This window comes from Halichoerus grypus, chromosome 9 (genome assembly GCF_964656455.1).
Source record: "Halichoerus grypus chromosome 9, mHalGry1.hap1.1, whole genome shotgun sequence".
In the NCBI taxonomy this organism is placed as follows: domain Eukaryota; kingdom Metazoa; phylum Chordata; class Mammalia; order Carnivora; family Phocidae; genus Halichoerus; species Halichoerus grypus.
The window spans coordinates 135,122,053-135,139,643 of NC_135720.1; the positions used below are offsets into that span (position 1 = coordinate 135,122,053).

Genomic DNA, 17,591 nt, shown 5'->3' on the forward strand with positions numbered 1-17,591 from the left:
GGCGGAAATGGCCAGGGCGGGGCGAGCGCCGCGGCGAAGGCGAAGGCGGGGACCCTACTCCTCCCTGGTCCCGCCGGCTCCTCCCACCCCGGGTCACGCCGTGACAGGGGCGGAAGCGGCGGCGGCGGCGGCGGCCGAGCTGGGGCTGCGGCTCGCGGCGCGGATCCTGCTGTCCTGTGCGCGCGGCGCGCGGCTCCGGAGAGGCGCCGGCAGCCCCGGGCGGCGCGCAGCGTCTCGCCCGCGCTCCCAGGTGCGGGGCACGCGGCTCCGGGGGCGGGCGCGGGGGCGGCGGCGGATTTCGGGTGACAGCTCCGCACAAAGCGGCTTGGCTGGGGTGCAGGCTGCCCTTCTCCCCCTGTGCAGCGCCCCTCGCCCGGGTGGGAGGTGGACCGGTGCACCGGGGGCTGCCTCCGCCCTCCCCGGATTGGAAAGGGGGTGCGGGGTCCGAGGGAAGGGGGGGGATTCCCGGGCTGGCTTGTAGCAGCGACGGGCTTCCCCGATTCGTCGCGGGGTTGAGGGTCTCTCCTAACCGCCCCCCCTCCAATGCTTCCTTTCTGTGCAGCGGTGCCTTCTCCCCCCGACTCCCTTCACCTCTCCGGCGCAAAGGTGAGCCCCGGAGGCTGTTGCTTCTCCGACTTGGGAGAAGAGCCGAGAAAGCTTTTCAGAGAGCGAGGCGGCTGCAGCTGGCGCCGGGAACGTGGGGGGTCCCTCCTGGGGACTGTCAGAGCCCTGTCAGCTGGGGAGTGTCTGCGGCCCGCGGAGAGCCCCCAGTCCGGGGTAGGAACTCCCTGGCGTGTTCTTGCCAGCCGAGGAGCCCGCCCAGCTTGCAGGTGTTGTAGTCATAGCCGGGCGCAGCCACCACGCGTTCGGCCCCGAGCGGCTTTGCCAGGTTGCTGGGGTAGCTCCTCGGGGCCTGAGCGCCCGGAGGGGGCGGCCCGGTTCCCGGAGCTGGTAGCCAACAGCCCGGCCGCTAGCAGGTGAAAGAGGAAGGAAGGGAGGCAGGCCCAGCTGTAGAAAGTTCAGGTTCCGTAATGTGGGATCGAGCCAGACGGAGGCCCAGCGTTCCCTGGGGTGGGGTGCGGGAGTCCCCAGACCACTCCATGTGGGGAGCGCGGCACTCTGCAGCCATGCACACCACACGACGGTCAATTTTTTTTTTTTTTAACCTTTTGTAGTGGAAGAAGGGGACGGGAGGGAAGGTTTGTGCAGGACGTATAGGAGAAAATGACCGTCAAGAATTAAATTGTCTTTCGGGCAGAGAAAGTAGTCAAAGCGTTGAGGCAGTTGAACGGGATCCATATTTCGGAAAATTTCATGAGCGTGGGTGCAGTAAGGTGCTAGTCCTGCCGTATTTTCAGCGGCCCTGAGGGAAATTCTTGTTTCTCTTGTCTCTGAAGAAGTTTCTGGTAGTTTGTCTTATTTTTAGAAATTATGCTGATGCTGCTACACGTTTTTATTCCAACCTGAAGTCTTTTTGGATTCATATTTTTGTGAATTTTGCATTTTTTAAAAAAATTATTCAATAGGCTACTTCAGAAAAAACCTTGGGAATTATTAAAATAGAAATCGAGACATTGATTTACCTCCCCCCAAAACCTCACTTTTTTCTTCTAAAGATTTTATTTATTTAACAGAGAGAGAGGCACAGCGAGAGAGGGAACACAAGCAGGGGGAGTGGGAGAGGGAGAAGCAGGCTTCCCGCCGAGCAGGGAGCCCGAAGTGGGACTCGATCCCAGGACCCTGGGATCATGACCTGAGCCGAAGGCGGACGCTTAACGACTGAGCCACCCAGGCACCCCTCTTTTTGTCACTTTAAAAGAAAACCAAAGCTATACATTTAAAATTAGGAAGAAATATGCTTATATAATTATATTGAACATGAAACAGATTGGTTATATTTAGTTAGGTGTGTTTATCAATTTGAAAAACCAGGAGAGAGCACGTTCAGTATACTAATTGTTAGCACTTGTGATCAGTATTTCTAAGACTATACTGAAAAGTACAAAAGCTGTTGTCCTTCCAACTTAAAAATTTTTCCCTTCATCTTAAGCCCCAGAACCCCAGCAACAGTGAAAACACAGAAATTATAGTGTCAGAAAAGGATGAGGGAATATCACCGTTAATTATATACTTAAAGGTGGAAGTGTACGAACACTAAAAAAAATCTTGTATTTTTCCTAGACAACACAGATTTAACAGTGGCTTTTATAGTCACTGTTTTCCTTTCCTCTTAACCATTTCTTGAATTATATAATTCTTCATTGCAATTAAATATGTATTTTCCAGTACACAGTTGGATTAAAATGTTTGTTGAAATTTCCAGAAACTATGCTTTCTTTTGAGTTGCCAGTATTCCTGGGTGACAGGACCAAATGTTGCATGAAATGAGGCTGATTATATTTATGCTCCTAAACCCCACATTAGACTCAAATATTTTTGCTGCAATCCTTACACATAGTATACATTTACATATACTATATATATGTTTATATGTGCTTTGTGGCTCATTTTATGAATAATGTAAAACATATGTATTATATAAAGAGATTTGTTAGATTGGACGGCCTTTTGAAAATATAAATGTGATCCAGAAAGCCTTTGGGTGTAAGAATTATAGGTACACAGTAGTTCTGTTTACATTAGTACTAGTGCTTTATCCAGCAGTAGAATGAGCGGTATAGAACCAAAAGGCAACTTATTTAATGCTTAACTGTAATGTATTTCAGAATATGTATAGGGTTTGTGCGTTCATAACTAACATAATGGTTTTGAGAATGTGAAGACTGAGTTAGAGGAAGGCTCTCTACCTTACCACCGATGTCAGGATTTCTCGAAGTCTGTGTAGGTGGCGAATGAAGTTTTTGCATGTGATGTTAATAATCCATGAAAAATGCTCTTATGAATGTTAGTACAACTCATGGATAGGAAACAGTAAGATTACAAAGCCCTCAAAGCTTTTCTCCAAGATGAAGATTATATTTGTGGAATTTGTATCTTATAACACTTTTCCACTTTCAAATTCCTTACCCATAGGTGTGTCCTATTTTCATGTTATTGTGTGTGTGTGTGTAGTAAATACATGGATCAGGGAAGGAATTGTGATGATTGTAAAATCTGTTATTGCATACTTATGGTAAGCATTTTTATTTCTGAGTTAATTGAAAAATACTAATTCGATAACTCTTAATCTTTCATGGTTACTATGCATTATTTTTCTTATAGACTTTGGTTCTTGATGCTTATTTAACTGTGCTGTTATTAGGCCAGTTTGAAAGCTGGTAAATTTTTCTAGTAGAAGATACCAGTGACTGTCTAACTCAGTTCTAAATCCAGTAGTGACTGGATAGTGTGCCTGAGATTTTACTGAGAGGGAGCAAATGAGTTTTCTTTGTAGAGTATAATAAGATTGAAATTCAGGAGCTACTGAGAAGGCAGTAAGATGAAGAGGGACAGACAGACAGAAACCAGGTGTTTTTACTCATTGAATTTTACAAACAGCAGTATAATTGGTTTATTGGTCATCTGTGTGGTGTTTCTTATTTTTATATTTTTATATGTATATATTACTAATGGACAGCATTTATTAAGTACTTATAGTATGCCAGGTCTCGTGCTTTAAATAGATTATCTTACTCCTCACACCACTACTATGGTACACACTTGCTGTGCTCATTTTATACACGGGAACACTGAAGCTTAGTCTTAGATTAAGTAACTTGAAAGTAAGGGCTTCACACTAGGGCAGTCTAACTGCAGAGCATATGCTCTTACCTAGTAAACTACATAATAACTTTGCTCCAGAGTGTTGAAAGTATTACTGTTTACTTATTTAACTTTTTTTTTTTTAAAAACTTATTTAACTAAGCTTTTTTTTTTTTTAAGATTTTCTGAAACAATGGCAACACCACGGAGGAGGACAAAGAAAAAAGCATCTTTTGATCATTCTCCGGATAGCCTGCCTTTGAGGAGCTCCGGTAGGCAGGTATTAATTCATTTGTTCATTCATGCACCTGTTGGGTTTTGTTTGTTTTTAGAGGAAGAGTGCGAGCAGGGGTGGGTGGGGGGAGGCAGAGGGAGAGGAGAAAGAGAGAGAGAATCCTAAGCAGGCTCCACGCCCTAGCACAGAGCCCCTACACAGGGCTTGGTCTCACGACCCTGAGATCATGACCTGAGCCAAGTTCATGACCTGAGCTGAAATCAAGAGTTGGATGCTTCACCGACTGAGCCACTCAGGTGCCCCAAGTTTTTTTATTTTTAAGTCATCTCTGCACCCAACGTGGGGCTTGAGCTCCCAACCCTGAGATCAAGAGTTGCATGTTCCACTGACTGAGCCAGCCTGGTGCCCCACAACGTTAGTATGATTGGGGCTGAAGTGTTAGAGATGAAAAGGTACAATTCCAGTCCTCAAGGAACTTGTAGCCTAGCGGAGAAATTCCCCTTGGAACAATCACGGCACAGTGTGATAAAGTGATAGAATGTAGAAAAAAGTACATCTGGCAGAGGGAACTGCAAAGACAGGGGCATAGAGTGTGAATCAGCATGAGCTGTTCAGAGAACCACAGCTGTGTGGTTGCTCCCAGGATGTGAGCTGAGGCCAGATTATGCTTGGCTTGGCGTCATTCATAGGAATGTGGACTTCAGTTTGTAGCTGGTTGGCTGCTCTTGGCAGGTTACTTGCTGCCATCTCTTTTTTAGGGCTTTTTTTTTTTTTTTAAGAAAAATATTGAATGATGTAACTCTTTTTCTAAAATTATTCAGCTTTTGGGGGCACCTGGATGGCTTAGTCGGAAGAGTGTGCCACTCCTGACCTTGGGGTGGTGAGCAGCCCCATGTTGGGTGTAGAGATGACTTAAATACAAAAACTTAAAAAAAATAATAAAATTATTCAATTTTTTTAAATCTGCAGTACTGAGAGGATATGACTGTTCTAATTAAAGGGAAGAAAATTGGGGGGCGGCTCAGTGGGTTAAGCATCTGCCTTCGCTCAGGTCATGATCCCAGGGTCCTGGGATTGAGTCCCTTGTCGGGCTCCCTGCTCAGCGGGGAGCCTGCTTCTCCCTCTCCACTCCCCCCACTCCCTGGGCTCATGCTCTCTCTCACTATCTCTCTCTCTCTATCAAATAAAAAAAAAACTTTATTTCAGAGTGACTTTTGTTTTGACTGGTACAGCTTTTTCCTAAGAAAGGCTCACGTGCATTTTGGCTCTGTCCTCAGAGACCTGTCATTCACATGCTGCTTCTGTTTTTCCAGCAAGTCAGTGAATTATTTGCACACTGCAGGCTCAAGGGACTTGCTGTATCGTCAGCCCCTCACCTGCTGGCAGGGTGTTGTTGAGCTTCACAACATGGAAGTTGTTTCAGTCACGAACCTTCTACTTCCTTTACCTGGGGCCGTTCTGGGGGAAATCGTGTAACCTCAGCTGGTTCTTCCTCAGGCGAAGAAAAAAGCACCAGAGACGACAGACGAGGACGAAGACGGTGGGTCAGAGAAGAAATACAGGCGATGTGAGAAGTCTGGCTGCACAGTAGCGTGTCCTGTGTGCTTTGCAAGCGCTTCTGAAAGGTCTGTGAAGCAGGCGGTCGGCCTCCCCTCCCTGCCCCGGAGAGCATTCTTGGTGGGAGCATCATCCTCCCAAGATAGTTTTCCTAAAGAGGGAGATACTGTAAGTCATCTGACCTTTTACTTCCCGAGAAAAATCTTCAGTTAAGGCTTCTGAGTCAATAAAACCTGGAAAACAAATCCCATTTTTGTTTTTTAACCACAAAGAGGTGGTGGTGGTGGTGTTCACAGGGGCACCATAGGTCATTCTTTGGTTACGTTATTGGCTGTTTGACAGGCTCTGTTCGCCGGGGAGCCTGCTTGGTGGTCAGATCGCAGCTGGCTGTTCAGTGTTGGGCCATATGTTACTGCTAGAGACTGCCCAGGTCTCCTCCATACACACGCCGCTTGCAGCAAGCACAGTGACATTCCTTGTTTCGTGTCCTAAAACTCATTGCTCCGGGGAGTCCTGGGAGGAAACTTCCGAGCCCCAGGCCCTTGTGTGCAGCCAGCTGGGTTAGGTACCACGGGTCTTTAAGTCCCTGTGTCTTCACCAGGTTTTATTATGTATCAGACATCCTTTTAAGTTTCCCTGGTCATCAATTCTCGGTGGTTAGGATTCTAAGTGGAGATGGTACAAAATGGGCTCATAGGATGTGCTCAAGACCTGTTTTTATTTTTTTATTTTTATTTTTATTTTTTTTAAAGATTTTATTTATTTATTTGAGACAGAGAGAATGAGAGAGAGAGAGCACATGAGAGGGGGGAGGGTCAGAGGGAGAAGCAGGCTCCTTGCTGAGCAGGGAGCCCGATGCGGGACTCGATCCAGGGACTCCAGGATCATGACCTGAGCTGAAGGCAGTCGCTTAACCAACTGAGCCACCCAGGCGCCCTCAAGACCTGTTTTTAAAAAAGCGGGAAGAAATGCTTATTCATTACCAAAGCTACACTTTTTTTTGCTATTTTCAGATGTGCCAAAAACGGCTACACATCCCGATGGTATCACCTCTCCTGTGGGGAGCATTTCTGTAATGAATGCTTTGACCATTACTACAGAAGGTTTGTTCACTAATTGTTGGAGCTTGCAGAGGGGATAGTGGGGGGGGGGCGGCTGCAGAAGGGGTCAGACAGTTAAGATGGAGCCCCCGGGCTTACTGAATTATTCCACCCTTTCAGCCACGCCTGAGCTGACTACAGCTGTGCCAGAACTGTGGTCCAGTGGCTGGGTGTGTGCTGTGTGTGCGCACACTCAGGGCTCAGAAAGTACCTGTTACGACACAGTTGTTCTTTCTAGTCTGCAAGTTCTGAAAAATCTAGGCCCTGCTTTGCTGTTCTGTGACTGTGCATGGGGCAGTGATGCAGAGATTTGGGGGAGGATGCTGACAACTCTGGGGTGCTGGACAGACGGGAAGCCATCCCATCTTAATAATTTTCCATACTAAACTGGAAGGAATGCACCCCTCCCAACCACTTGTTTGATGGGTGTGGAGATAACTTTCCTTATAATATGGCCGGTTAAGTCCTTGACGAAAGGCTTACTGACCTGCCACCTGTTTGGAAAACCTAGTGAACTTCTAGCTTGATATATTTATTTTTATTCTTTTTCAGCCATAAGGACGGATATGACAAATACACTACCTGGAAAAAAATATGGACTAGCAATGGAAAAACCGAACCTAGTCCCAAAGCTTTCATGGCAGACCAGCAGCTCCCCTACTGGGTAAAAAGTGTAATGCTGTATTGTCCTGGGAAACATTTGAGGAGCAAAAGGCAGGAATGAATGAAAATACTGATTTTTTAGGAAATCTTTATGTTATTACACTTACTCTTCTTTCTAGGTCTGTTAAAACACATCACTTTTTAAATTTCTGTTGAAAAACTTGATAATTCACATAGTACAAAGAAGCATACAGATCTTAGGTCGAAAATCATACTTTGCATATAATTTTTTGTAGCTTTTAGTTTATCAATTTAATTTTACTTTCCCATGTAGCCATTCTTTGAAAATATATTTTAGTGATTGTATATATTAGATAAATATACTATTAACTATTTTATTTTTTTTAAGTTTTATTATTTTAAGTACTCTCTACACACAACGTGGGCCTTTAACTCATGACCCCAAGATCAAGAGTCGCATGCTCTTCCCCTGAGCTAGTCAGGTGCCCCCACATTAACTATTTTAAAGTGCACGGTTTAGTGGCATTTAATACATTGATAATATTGTGCAGCCAAATGCTAATTCCAAGGCATTTTCATCATTCACAGAGGAAACCTGTGCCCATCGAATAGTCACTTTCCAATCCCCCTCCCCTAGCCCCTGGCAACCACTGATCTTTGTCTTTGTGAGATACCTATTTTGGATGTTTTATATAAAGGAATCATGCAGTATGTGACCTTTCATCACTGGCTTCTTTCAAGTAGCATCATGTTTTTGAGGTTCGTCTATGTTGTAATTCATTCCTTTTCATGGATAATATTTCATTGTATGGATTGGTCAGATTTTATTTATCCATTCATCAGTCATCTGTTGGTGGACATTTGGGTTGTTTTCACTTTTTAGTTATTGCATATAGTTGCTGGTATGGACATCTGTACATGAAGATTTGAATACCTGTTTTCAGTTCTGTTTGGCATATACCTAGCAATAAAAGTACTGGGTTGTAATGGTAACTATTTAATCCTTTGAGGGACAACCAGACTCTTTTCCATAGCACACTGCTGCGTGGTCTTCATTCCCAGCAGCACTGAGTGGGGTTCAGATTTCGCCACATCCTCATCACTCTTGTTTTCCATTATTTTGATTCTAGCTATCGCAGTAGGCATGAATGAGAGATACCCCTCGTGGGAGTATCTCATTGTGGTTTTGATTTGCATTTTCGTAATGATTAATGCATTTTTTGGGGTGCTTATTGACCATTTGTTTATCTTCTTTGGAGAAATATCCGTGCAAGTCTTTTGCCTATTTTTTAAAAATCATTGATTGTATTCCCTATGCTGTACATTTCATTTCTGTGACTTAATTTATAACTGGAAGTTTGTAGCTCTTAGTTGCTTTCACCTGTTCCATCCCTCTACCCACCTCGCCTCTGCAACCACCAGTTTGTTCTCTGTATTTAAGAGTCTCTTTGTTTTCCTCTTTGTTCATTTTTTAGTTTCCACATATAAGCAAAATCACATGGTATTTACCTTTCTCTGATTAGTTTCACTTAATACAGTGTTCTCTAAGTTCATCCATGTTGTTACAAATAGCAAAATCTCATTCTTTCTATGTTTGTGTTATATTCCATTGTGTGTGGGTGTGTGTATCTCACTTCTTTCTTATTCATTCATCTATTGATGGACACTTGGGCTGCTTTCATATCTTGACTTTTTTAAACAGTGCTACAGTAAACATAGGGTGCATATGTCTTTTCAAATTAGTGTTTTTGTTTTCTTTGGGTAGATACCCAGGAGCGGAATTACTGGATCATATGGTAATTCTATTTATTTTTTGAGGAAACTCCATATGTTTCCCACAGTGGTTGCAACAATTTATGTTCTTACCAACAATGCACAAGTGTTCCTTTTCCTCCACATTCTCACCAACACTTATTATTTCTTGTTTTTTTAATACTAGCCATTCTGACAGGTGTAAGGTGGTATCATTGTGGTTTTGATTTGCATTTCCCTGATGATGAGTGATGTTGAGCATCTTTTCATGTGTCTGTTGGCCATCTGTAGGTCTTCTTTGGAAAAATGTCTATTCAGGCCCTCTGCCCATTTTTTAATTGGATTATTTGTTTTCTTGGTGTTGAATTGTAGAAGTTCCTTATATAGTTTGGATATTAACTATTGGATATGTCATTTACAAATATCTTCTGTTCACTGGGTTGCCTTTGGGTTTTGTTGATGGTTTCTACACTGTGCAAAAGCTTTTTATTTTAATGTAGTCCCAACTGTTTATTTTTGCTTTTGTCTCCCTTGCCTCAGAAGACATATCCATAAATATGTTGCTAAGGCCAATGTCCAGGAACTTACTGCCCATGGTTCCTTTTGGAAGTTTTACAGTTTCAGGTCTCACATTTAGATCTTTCATCCATTTTGAGTTTATTTTTGTGTATGGTGAGAGAAAGTGGTCCAGTTTCATTCTTTTGTATGTAGCTGTCCAGTTTTCTCAGCACTATTTGTCGAAGAGACTGTCTTTCCCCCATTGTATATTCTTGCCTCCCCACTGTAGATTAATTGATCATATAGACATGGGTTTATTTCTGGGGTCTCTCCTGTTCCATTGACCTGTGTGTTTTGGGGCCAGTACCATAGTGTTTTGATTACCACAGCTTTGTTGTATATCTTGACATCTGGGATTGTGATAGCTTCAGTTTTGTTCTTTCTCAAGACTGCTTTGGCTATTCAAAGTCTTTTGTAGTTCCATACAAATTTCAGGATTATTTTAGTTCTATGAAAAATGCTGTTGGTATTTTGATAGGAATTGCATTAAATCTGTAGATTGCTTTGGGTAGTATGGACATTTTAACAATATTCTTTCAATCCATGAGTATGATAAATCATTCCATTTGTATCATCAAATTTTTTCATTAACATCTTACAGTTTTCAGAGTACAGGTCTTTCACTTCCTTGGTTAAGTTTATTCCTGGGTATTTTTATTCTTTTTGGTGCAATTGTAAATGCGATTGTTTTCTTAATTTTTTTTTTCTGCTACTTCCATTATTAGTGTGTAGAAACACAACTGATTTCTCTATATTAATGTTATATTCTGCAACTTTCCTGAATTCATTTATTCTAATAGTTTTTTGGTGGAGTCTTTTAAGAGTTTTCTATATATAATATGTCATCTGCCAATAGTGACGGTTTTACTTCTTTTGTACCAATTTGGATGCTTTTTATTTCTTTATGCAGCAATCAGACAAGAAAAATACATAAAAGGCATCTTTTTTAAACAACCCATTTTTAAATTTTAAACAAATACTTTCTCCTACGGGTTGCCTTTTCACATCTTGATAGTGTCTTTTGCTGTGCAAAGTTTCTTATTTTGAAGTTCAGTTTATCCATTTTTTTTTCTTTTGCTGCTTGTGCTTTGGTGTCCTATCCAAGAATCTATTGCCAAATCTGAGATTGACTCCTATGTTTTCTTCTAAGAGTTTTATCACTTCAGCTCTTTATTTAGATGTTTGATCCATTTTGAGTTTTTTTTTTTTTAAGATTTAGAGAGAGTGTGCATGAGCGGGAGCAGAGGGAGAAGGAGAGAGAGTCTCAAGCAGACTCCCCACTGAGTGCAGAGCCCACCACGAGTTCAGTCTCATGACCCATGAGATCATGACCTGAGCTGAAACCAAGAGTCAGACGCTTAACCGACTGAGCCACCCAGATGCCCCCATTTTGAGTTAATTTTTGTATGCGTGTGAAGTAGTCATCCAACTTAATTCTTTCCATATGGATATCTGCACACTTTAAAAAAATAAACCTTATATTTTGGAATAATCTTAAATTTACAGAAAAGTTATAAGGATAGTAACAGAGAATTCCCATATATCCTTCATGTTATCATCCACCAACCATAATGTAAAGCTCAGAAATTAACATCGGTACAGTACTAATAACTACGTTACAGACTTTATTTGGATTTCATCAGGTTTTTCTCCAGTGTCCTTATGGTTCCGGGATCTAGCTCAGGATCCCACACTGCACTTAATGTGCATACTTTTTGACTAAATTTAACTCTGATCATTTCCTTAGGTTAGAGCTGGAAAGCCTTTCTGACAACAGTGCTTAGATCCCCTTTGCCCTTTCCTGGTGCCTGAGCTAGTATTGAATCAGAAGTCATTATCCCCGTGGGGTAAAAGTGGATTATATGGGTGGTGGTGATGCAAGGGGGAGGAAAAAGTACTCACGAAAAGGTTGGTCAGATCTTATGGAAAGAATGGCAGAGTGAGTGGTGGAGGATAGACATGCTAGCTCAAGATGAGCCAACTCACTGACCTTGACATCTTGCTTTCCATCTAGGTTCAGTGTACAAAACCCGAGTGTAGAAAATGGAGACAGCTTACCAAGGAAATCCATCTTACTCCACAGATAGCAAGGACCTACCGATGTGGTATGAAATTGAATACTACTATTAAGGTATGAGCTCTGTTGGTTTTCCTTTTGACTTAATGGGTAGGTTGATTTAGTTGTAACTAAAGAGTGATGGTGTATATTTTTCATTTATTGTATTGATCATTTTGTCGGGATTACGGGACCCCAACTGTGATAGCTTAACTGATTGAAGACTTTATTTTTTTCTCATGATAAGCAGTTTGGAAATAGCCTGTCCAGGGCTGGCGTGGCTGCCCAGGGAAGTCTCTGTACCAGTTTCAAGTCCCACCAGAAGATGGTTGCTGTACCATCAGCCATTGTGTCCAAATTCTAAGCAGAAAAGATGAGAAAGGCAAAGGGCAAGAGAGGTGTGCCAGCTGAGCTTCTCCGTCTTTTATTGGTAAAATAGTAGCTTTCCAGAAAGTTCCAACAGTAGATTTCTCTTTACATCTCATTGCCAGAACAGGATCATGCAACTACTGTGAACAACAGTAGAGAGATGAAGGAAGTGTAACTGAGCATGTTGCAATATCAGTCAAAACCAGGATCCTTTTAGTAAGGAAGAAGGGATGAATGGATATGTTTGGGCAATTAGGAATCTGACATAGTTGATATACTGTGCCTTTTTTTTTTTATATATGTGGCAATTACTTAGTATTTAAAATGTCTAACTTTTTTTTTTATATTAGTTTCAGGTGTATAATCTAGTGTTTCAGTAATTCTATACTCAGTGCTCATCATGATAAGTGCCCTCCTTAATCCCCATCACCTATTTCCCCATCCCCCACCCACCTCCCCTCTGGCAACCATCAGTTTGTTCTGTATATTTAAGAGTCTGTTTCTTGGTATGTTTCTTTCTCTCTCTTTTCTTTTCCTTTGCTTGTTTGTTTTGTTTCTTAAACTTCACATACGAGCGAAATATATGGTGTTTGTCTTTCTCTTACTGACTTATTTCACTTAGCATTATACTCTCTAGATCCATCCATGTTGTTACAAAAAGGCAAGATTTCATTCCTTTTTTATGGCTGAATAATATTGCATTGTGTATATATACCACATCTTCTTTATCCAGTCATCTGTTGATGGACACTTGGGCTTCTTCCGTAATTTGGCAATTGTAGATAATGCTGCAATAAACAAACAGGTGTACATATCCCTTTGAATTAGTGTTTTTGTATTTTTTGGGTAAATACCCACTAGTGCAATTATTGGATCATAGGGTAGTTCTGTTTTTAACTTTTTGAGGACCCTCCATACTGTTCTCCACACCAGCTGCACCAGTTTGCATTCCCACCAACAGTGCAAGAGGGTTATTTTTTCTCCACATCCTCACCAACACTTGTTTCTTGTGTTGTTGATTTTAGCCATCCTGACAGGTGTGAGGTGATATTGTGGTTTTGATTTGCATTTCCCTGCTGAGTGATGTTGAGCATCTTTTCATGTGTCTGTTGGCCACCTGTATGTCTTTTTGCAGAGATGTCTGTTCACGTCTTCTGCCCATTTTTGGTTGGGTTATTTGTTTTTTTCGGTGTTGAGTTGTATTGGTTCTTTATATATTTTGGATACTAACCCTTTATCAGCTAAGTCATTTGCAAATACCGTCTCCCATTCAGTAGGTTACTTCTTAGTTTTGTTGACGGTTTCATTCACTGTGCAGAAGCTTTTTATTTCGATGTAGTCCCAATAGTTTATTTTTGCTTTTGTTTCCCTTGCCTCAGGAGACCTATCTAGAAAAATGTTGCTATGGCCAATGTCAAAGAAGTTACTGCCTGTGTTCTCTTCAAGGATTTTTATGGTTTCAGGCCTCACGCTTAGGCCTTTAATGCATTTTGACTTTATTTTTGTGAATGGTGTAAGAAAGTGGCCTAGTTTCATTCTTCTGCATGTAGCTGTTCACTTTTTCCAACATCATTTGTTAAAGACACTGTCTTTTTCCCATTGGATATTCTTAGCATAGATTTTTGCATTTATGTTCACCAGAGATATTGGCCTGTAGTTCTCTTTTTTGTGGTCTTTATCTGATCTTGGTATCAGGGTAATAATGCTGGCCTCACAGAATAAATCTGGGAGTTTTCCTTTCTTTTCTAATTTTTGGAATAGTTTGAGAAGAATAGGTATTGACTCTTCTTTAAACGTTTGGTAGAATTCAGCTGTGAAGCCATCTGGTTCTGGATTTTTGTTGGGAGTTTTTTGTTGTTGTTACTGATTCAGTTTCTTTGTTGGTAATTCGTCTGTTCAAATTTTGTGTTTCTTCCTGCTTCAGTTTTGGTAGGTTATATGTTCTACGAATTTATCCATTTCTTCTAGGTTGTCCAATTTGTTGGCATATTGTTTTTTATCATAAACTGTTGCAATTGTTTATATTTCTGTGGCGTTGGTTTTTATTTCTCCTCTCTCACTTGTGACTTTGAGTCCTTTCTCTTTTGTTCTCGATGAGTCTGCCTAGACGTTTATCAGTTTTATTGTTGTTGTTTTTTTTTTTTCAAAGAACCAGCTCCTGGTTTCATTTATCTGTTCTATTGTTTTTGTTTTTAGTTTATATAGCACTTATTTCTGCTTTACTCTTTATTTTTTCCTTCCTTCTGCTGGCGTTAGGCTTCATTTGTTCTTTTTCTAGCTCCTTTAGGTGTAAGATTAGGTTGTTTGAGATTTTTCTTGCTTCTTGAGGTAGGCCTCTGTTGGCTATATAGTTCCCTTTTAGGACTGCTCTTGCTGTGTCCCAAAGGTTTGAATCATCGTGTTTCACTTTCATTTATTTCCATGTACTTTTAAAATTTCTTCTTGTATTTCCTGGTTGACCCATTCATTGTTTAATAGCATGTTATTTAACCTCCATGTATTTGTGCCCTTTCCAGATTTTTTCTTGTGGTTGACTTCTAGTTTCATAGCATTGCGGTCAGAAAAGATGCATGGTGTGACTTTGATCTTTTTAAATTTGTTAAGGCTTGGTGTTTTTTTTTTTTTTTAAAGATTTTATTTATTCATTTGAGACACAGAGATAGAGCATGAGCAGGGAGAGAGGCAGAGGGAGAGGGAGAAGCAGGTTCCCCACTGAGTCAGGAGCCTGGTGCGGGGCTCGGTCCCAGGACCCTGGGATCATGACCTGAGCCGAAGGCAGATGCTTAACCCAGGTGCCCCTGTTGAGGCTTGTTTTGTGGTCTAATATGTGATGTGTTCTGGAGAATGTTCCATGTACACTTGAAAAGAATGTGTATCTGCTGCTTTAGGATGAAATGTTCTGAATCTCTCTCTTAAGGATTTAAGAGATAGTGTTGTCATACTGTTCCTGTGTGACACTCAAAGCCATTGTTCCCTTGTTGACTTTCTGTTTAGATAATCTGTCCATTGATGTAAGTCAGGTGTTAAAGTCCCCTACTATTTTTGAATTATCGATTAGTTCCTTTATGTTTGTTATTAATTGTTTTATGTATTTGGGTGTTCCTATGTTGGGTGCATAAATATTATTTTAAAAGATTTATTTTAGAGAGAAAGAGTGAGCAGGGGGAGGGGCAGAAGGAAAGGGAGAGGCAGAGAATCTCAAGCAATCTGAGTGAGGAGCCCAACATGGGGCTTGACCCCATGACCCTGAGACCATGATCCAAGCCAAAACCAAGAGTCCGACACTTAACCGACTGAGCCACCAAGGCCCCCGGGTAAATAATTTATAATTGTTAGGTTTTCTTGTTGGATTGTCCCCTTTATTATAGTGTCCTTCTTTGTCTCTTATTACAGGCTATCTTTTAAAGTCTGTTTTGTCCAATAGAAGTATTGCTACTCCAGCTTTCTTTTAACATCCATTTGCATGATAAATGTTTCTCCATTCCTCACTTTCAATCTGCTGGTGCTTTTAAGTCTAAAATGAGTCTCTTGTAGGCAGCATACATGGGTCTTGTTTTTTAATTCATTCTGTCACGCTCTGTCTTTTGAGTGGAGCATTTAGTTCACGTACATTCAGTGTCATTATTGATAGATAAGTATTTATTGCCATTTCATTACTTGTTTTGTCATTTGCTTTTGAAGATTTCCTCTGATCCTTGTCTTTTTCCCTTTCATGGTTTGCTGGTTTTCTTTAGAGATATATTTGGATTTCTTTCTCTTCATTCTTTGCATATTTGTTGGTGGTTTTTGATTTGTGGTTACCATTACGTTTATATATAATCTCTTCGTCATGTAGCAGTCTGTGTTAAGTTGATGGTCATTTAGGTTCGAACCCATTCTTTTCTCCTGTCTTCCCCATGTTTTAGGTGTAGGGTGTCATATTTTACATCCTTTTATTTTGTGGGTTCCTTGACTAATTTTTTATGGAAATACTCATTTTTATTGCTTCTGTGTTTCCTACCCTCATACGATCATTTTTGGTCTTTCCACTCAAAAAGTCCCCTATAATTTTTTTTTTTTTTAAGATTTTTATTTATTTATTTGTCAGAGAGAGAGACAGAGCACAAGCAGGGGGAGCAGCAGAGGGAGAGGGAGAAGCAGGCTCCTCACTGAGCAAGGAGCCCGATGTGGGACTTGATCCCAGCACCCTGGGGTCATGACCTGAGCCGAAGGCAGACGCTTAACGACTGAGCCACCCAGGCATCCCAGAAAAGTCCCCTATAATATTACTTGCAAGGCTGGTTTAGTGGCCATGAATTCCTGTAGGTTTCCTTATCCCTTCCTTATCTCTCCTCCTATTCCGAATGATAGCCTTGTTGGAAAGAGTATTCTTGGCTGCAGGTGTTTCCCCTTTGGCATTTTGAATATATCATGCCACTGTTTTCTGGCTTGGAAAGTTTCTGCTGAAAAATCTGCGGATAGCCTTATGGGGTTTCCTTTCTCTATGTAACTGTCTTCATTTATATTACTGCTCTTAATATTTTTTCCTTATCGCTATATTTTACCATTTTAATTACAGTATGTCTTGGTGTGGATTGGCTTTTGTTGATTTTTATTGGGGGTTGTCTGTGCCTCCTGGATCTGGATATCTCATCCCTTCCCCAGATTAGGGAACTTTTCAGCTGTTCTTTTTTTTTTTTTTTTTTTTAATATTTTATTTATTTACTTATTTAAGAGAGAGAGAGAGAGTGAGTGCATGTGCTGGCCGGGGGAGGGAGAGGGACAAGCAGACTCCACACTGAGTGCAGAGCCCGACTCAGGGCTCGATCCCATGATCCTAAGACCATGACCTGAGCCAAAACCTAGAGGAGGATTCGTAACTGACTGAACCACCCAGGTGCCCCTCAGCTGTTATTTCTTCAAGTAAATTCTCTGCTCCATTTTCTCTCTGTCTTCCTCTTCCGGGACTCCTATAATACGAATGTTATTATATTTGATGAAGTCACTGAGTTCTCTAAATCTGTTCTCATTTTGCATCATTCTTTTCTCTCTTTTGTTCAACTTGATTACTTTCCATTACTCTGTCTTCTGTGTCACTAATTCTTTCCTCTGCTGCTTTCATCCTGCTGTTCATTCCAAGAGTGTGCTTTTCATTTCACTCTGCTATGTTATTCCTTTTCTCTGTGTCAAGGGTCTCAGTGTTGTCCTCTACTCTTTTCTCAAGTTCAGTGAATATTGTGATCATTGCTTTAAATTCTCCATCAGGCATGTTACTTATATCTGTTTCCCTTAGGACTCTGGCTGTGGCATTGTCCTTTTCTTTAATTTGGGGCACATTCCTCTCTCTTCCTATCTTGTCCAAGTCTCTATGCCTGTTTCTTTGTGTTAGGAAAACCAGCTACATCTATTCTTGAGGGTAATGGCCTTATGAAGAAGAGGTCCTGTAGTGTCTTGCTATGTAGTATACCCTGTTCCCCAGCCTGGCGCTTCTGGGACTCTCTCCAGTGTGTGCTGGGAGCGCTCTGATGTTGTGTCCTGGACACTTTATCCTTCAGGCCAGTCATCTGCAGAGGCCCTCTTTGCTTTTGTGGGCAGTGTTTGGTTCCTAGCCTGATGTGGTGCATTTTAACTAGAGTGTTCTGGCTTGCTTGTGAAATGG

The 17,591-nt window shown here is 41.4% G+C and overlaps 1 protein-coding gene across 3 annotated transcripts in view; it reads left to right on the forward strand.

Annotated features, from left to right (window-relative positions):
- The first annotated feature begins 94 nt into the window (after positions 1-94).
- Positions 95-17,591, forward strand: part of KDM1B (lysine demethylase 1B) — a 56,066-nt gene continuing 38,569 nt past the window's right edge. Inside the window, exons 1-7 of one of the 3 annotated variants that reach the window (XM_036078108.2) lie at positions 97-250; positions 563-606; positions 3,883-3,982; positions 5,435-5,562; positions 6,508-6,597; positions 7,147-7,258; positions 11,543-11,659. In XM_036078108.2, coding sequence (XP_035934001.1) covers positions 3,896-3,982; positions 5,435-5,562; positions 6,508-6,597; positions 7,147-7,258; positions 11,543-11,659 — 534 coding nt within the window. In that variant the 5' untranslated portion in view covers positions 97-250; positions 563-606; positions 3,883-3,895. Of the gene's footprint in view, positions 251-562; positions 607-811; positions 831-3,882; positions 3,983-5,434; positions 5,563-6,507; positions 6,598-7,146; positions 7,259-11,542; positions 11,660-17,591 lie in introns of those variants that run through there. The other 2 variants (XM_036078109.2, XM_036078110.2) reach the window with 2 other exon arrangements.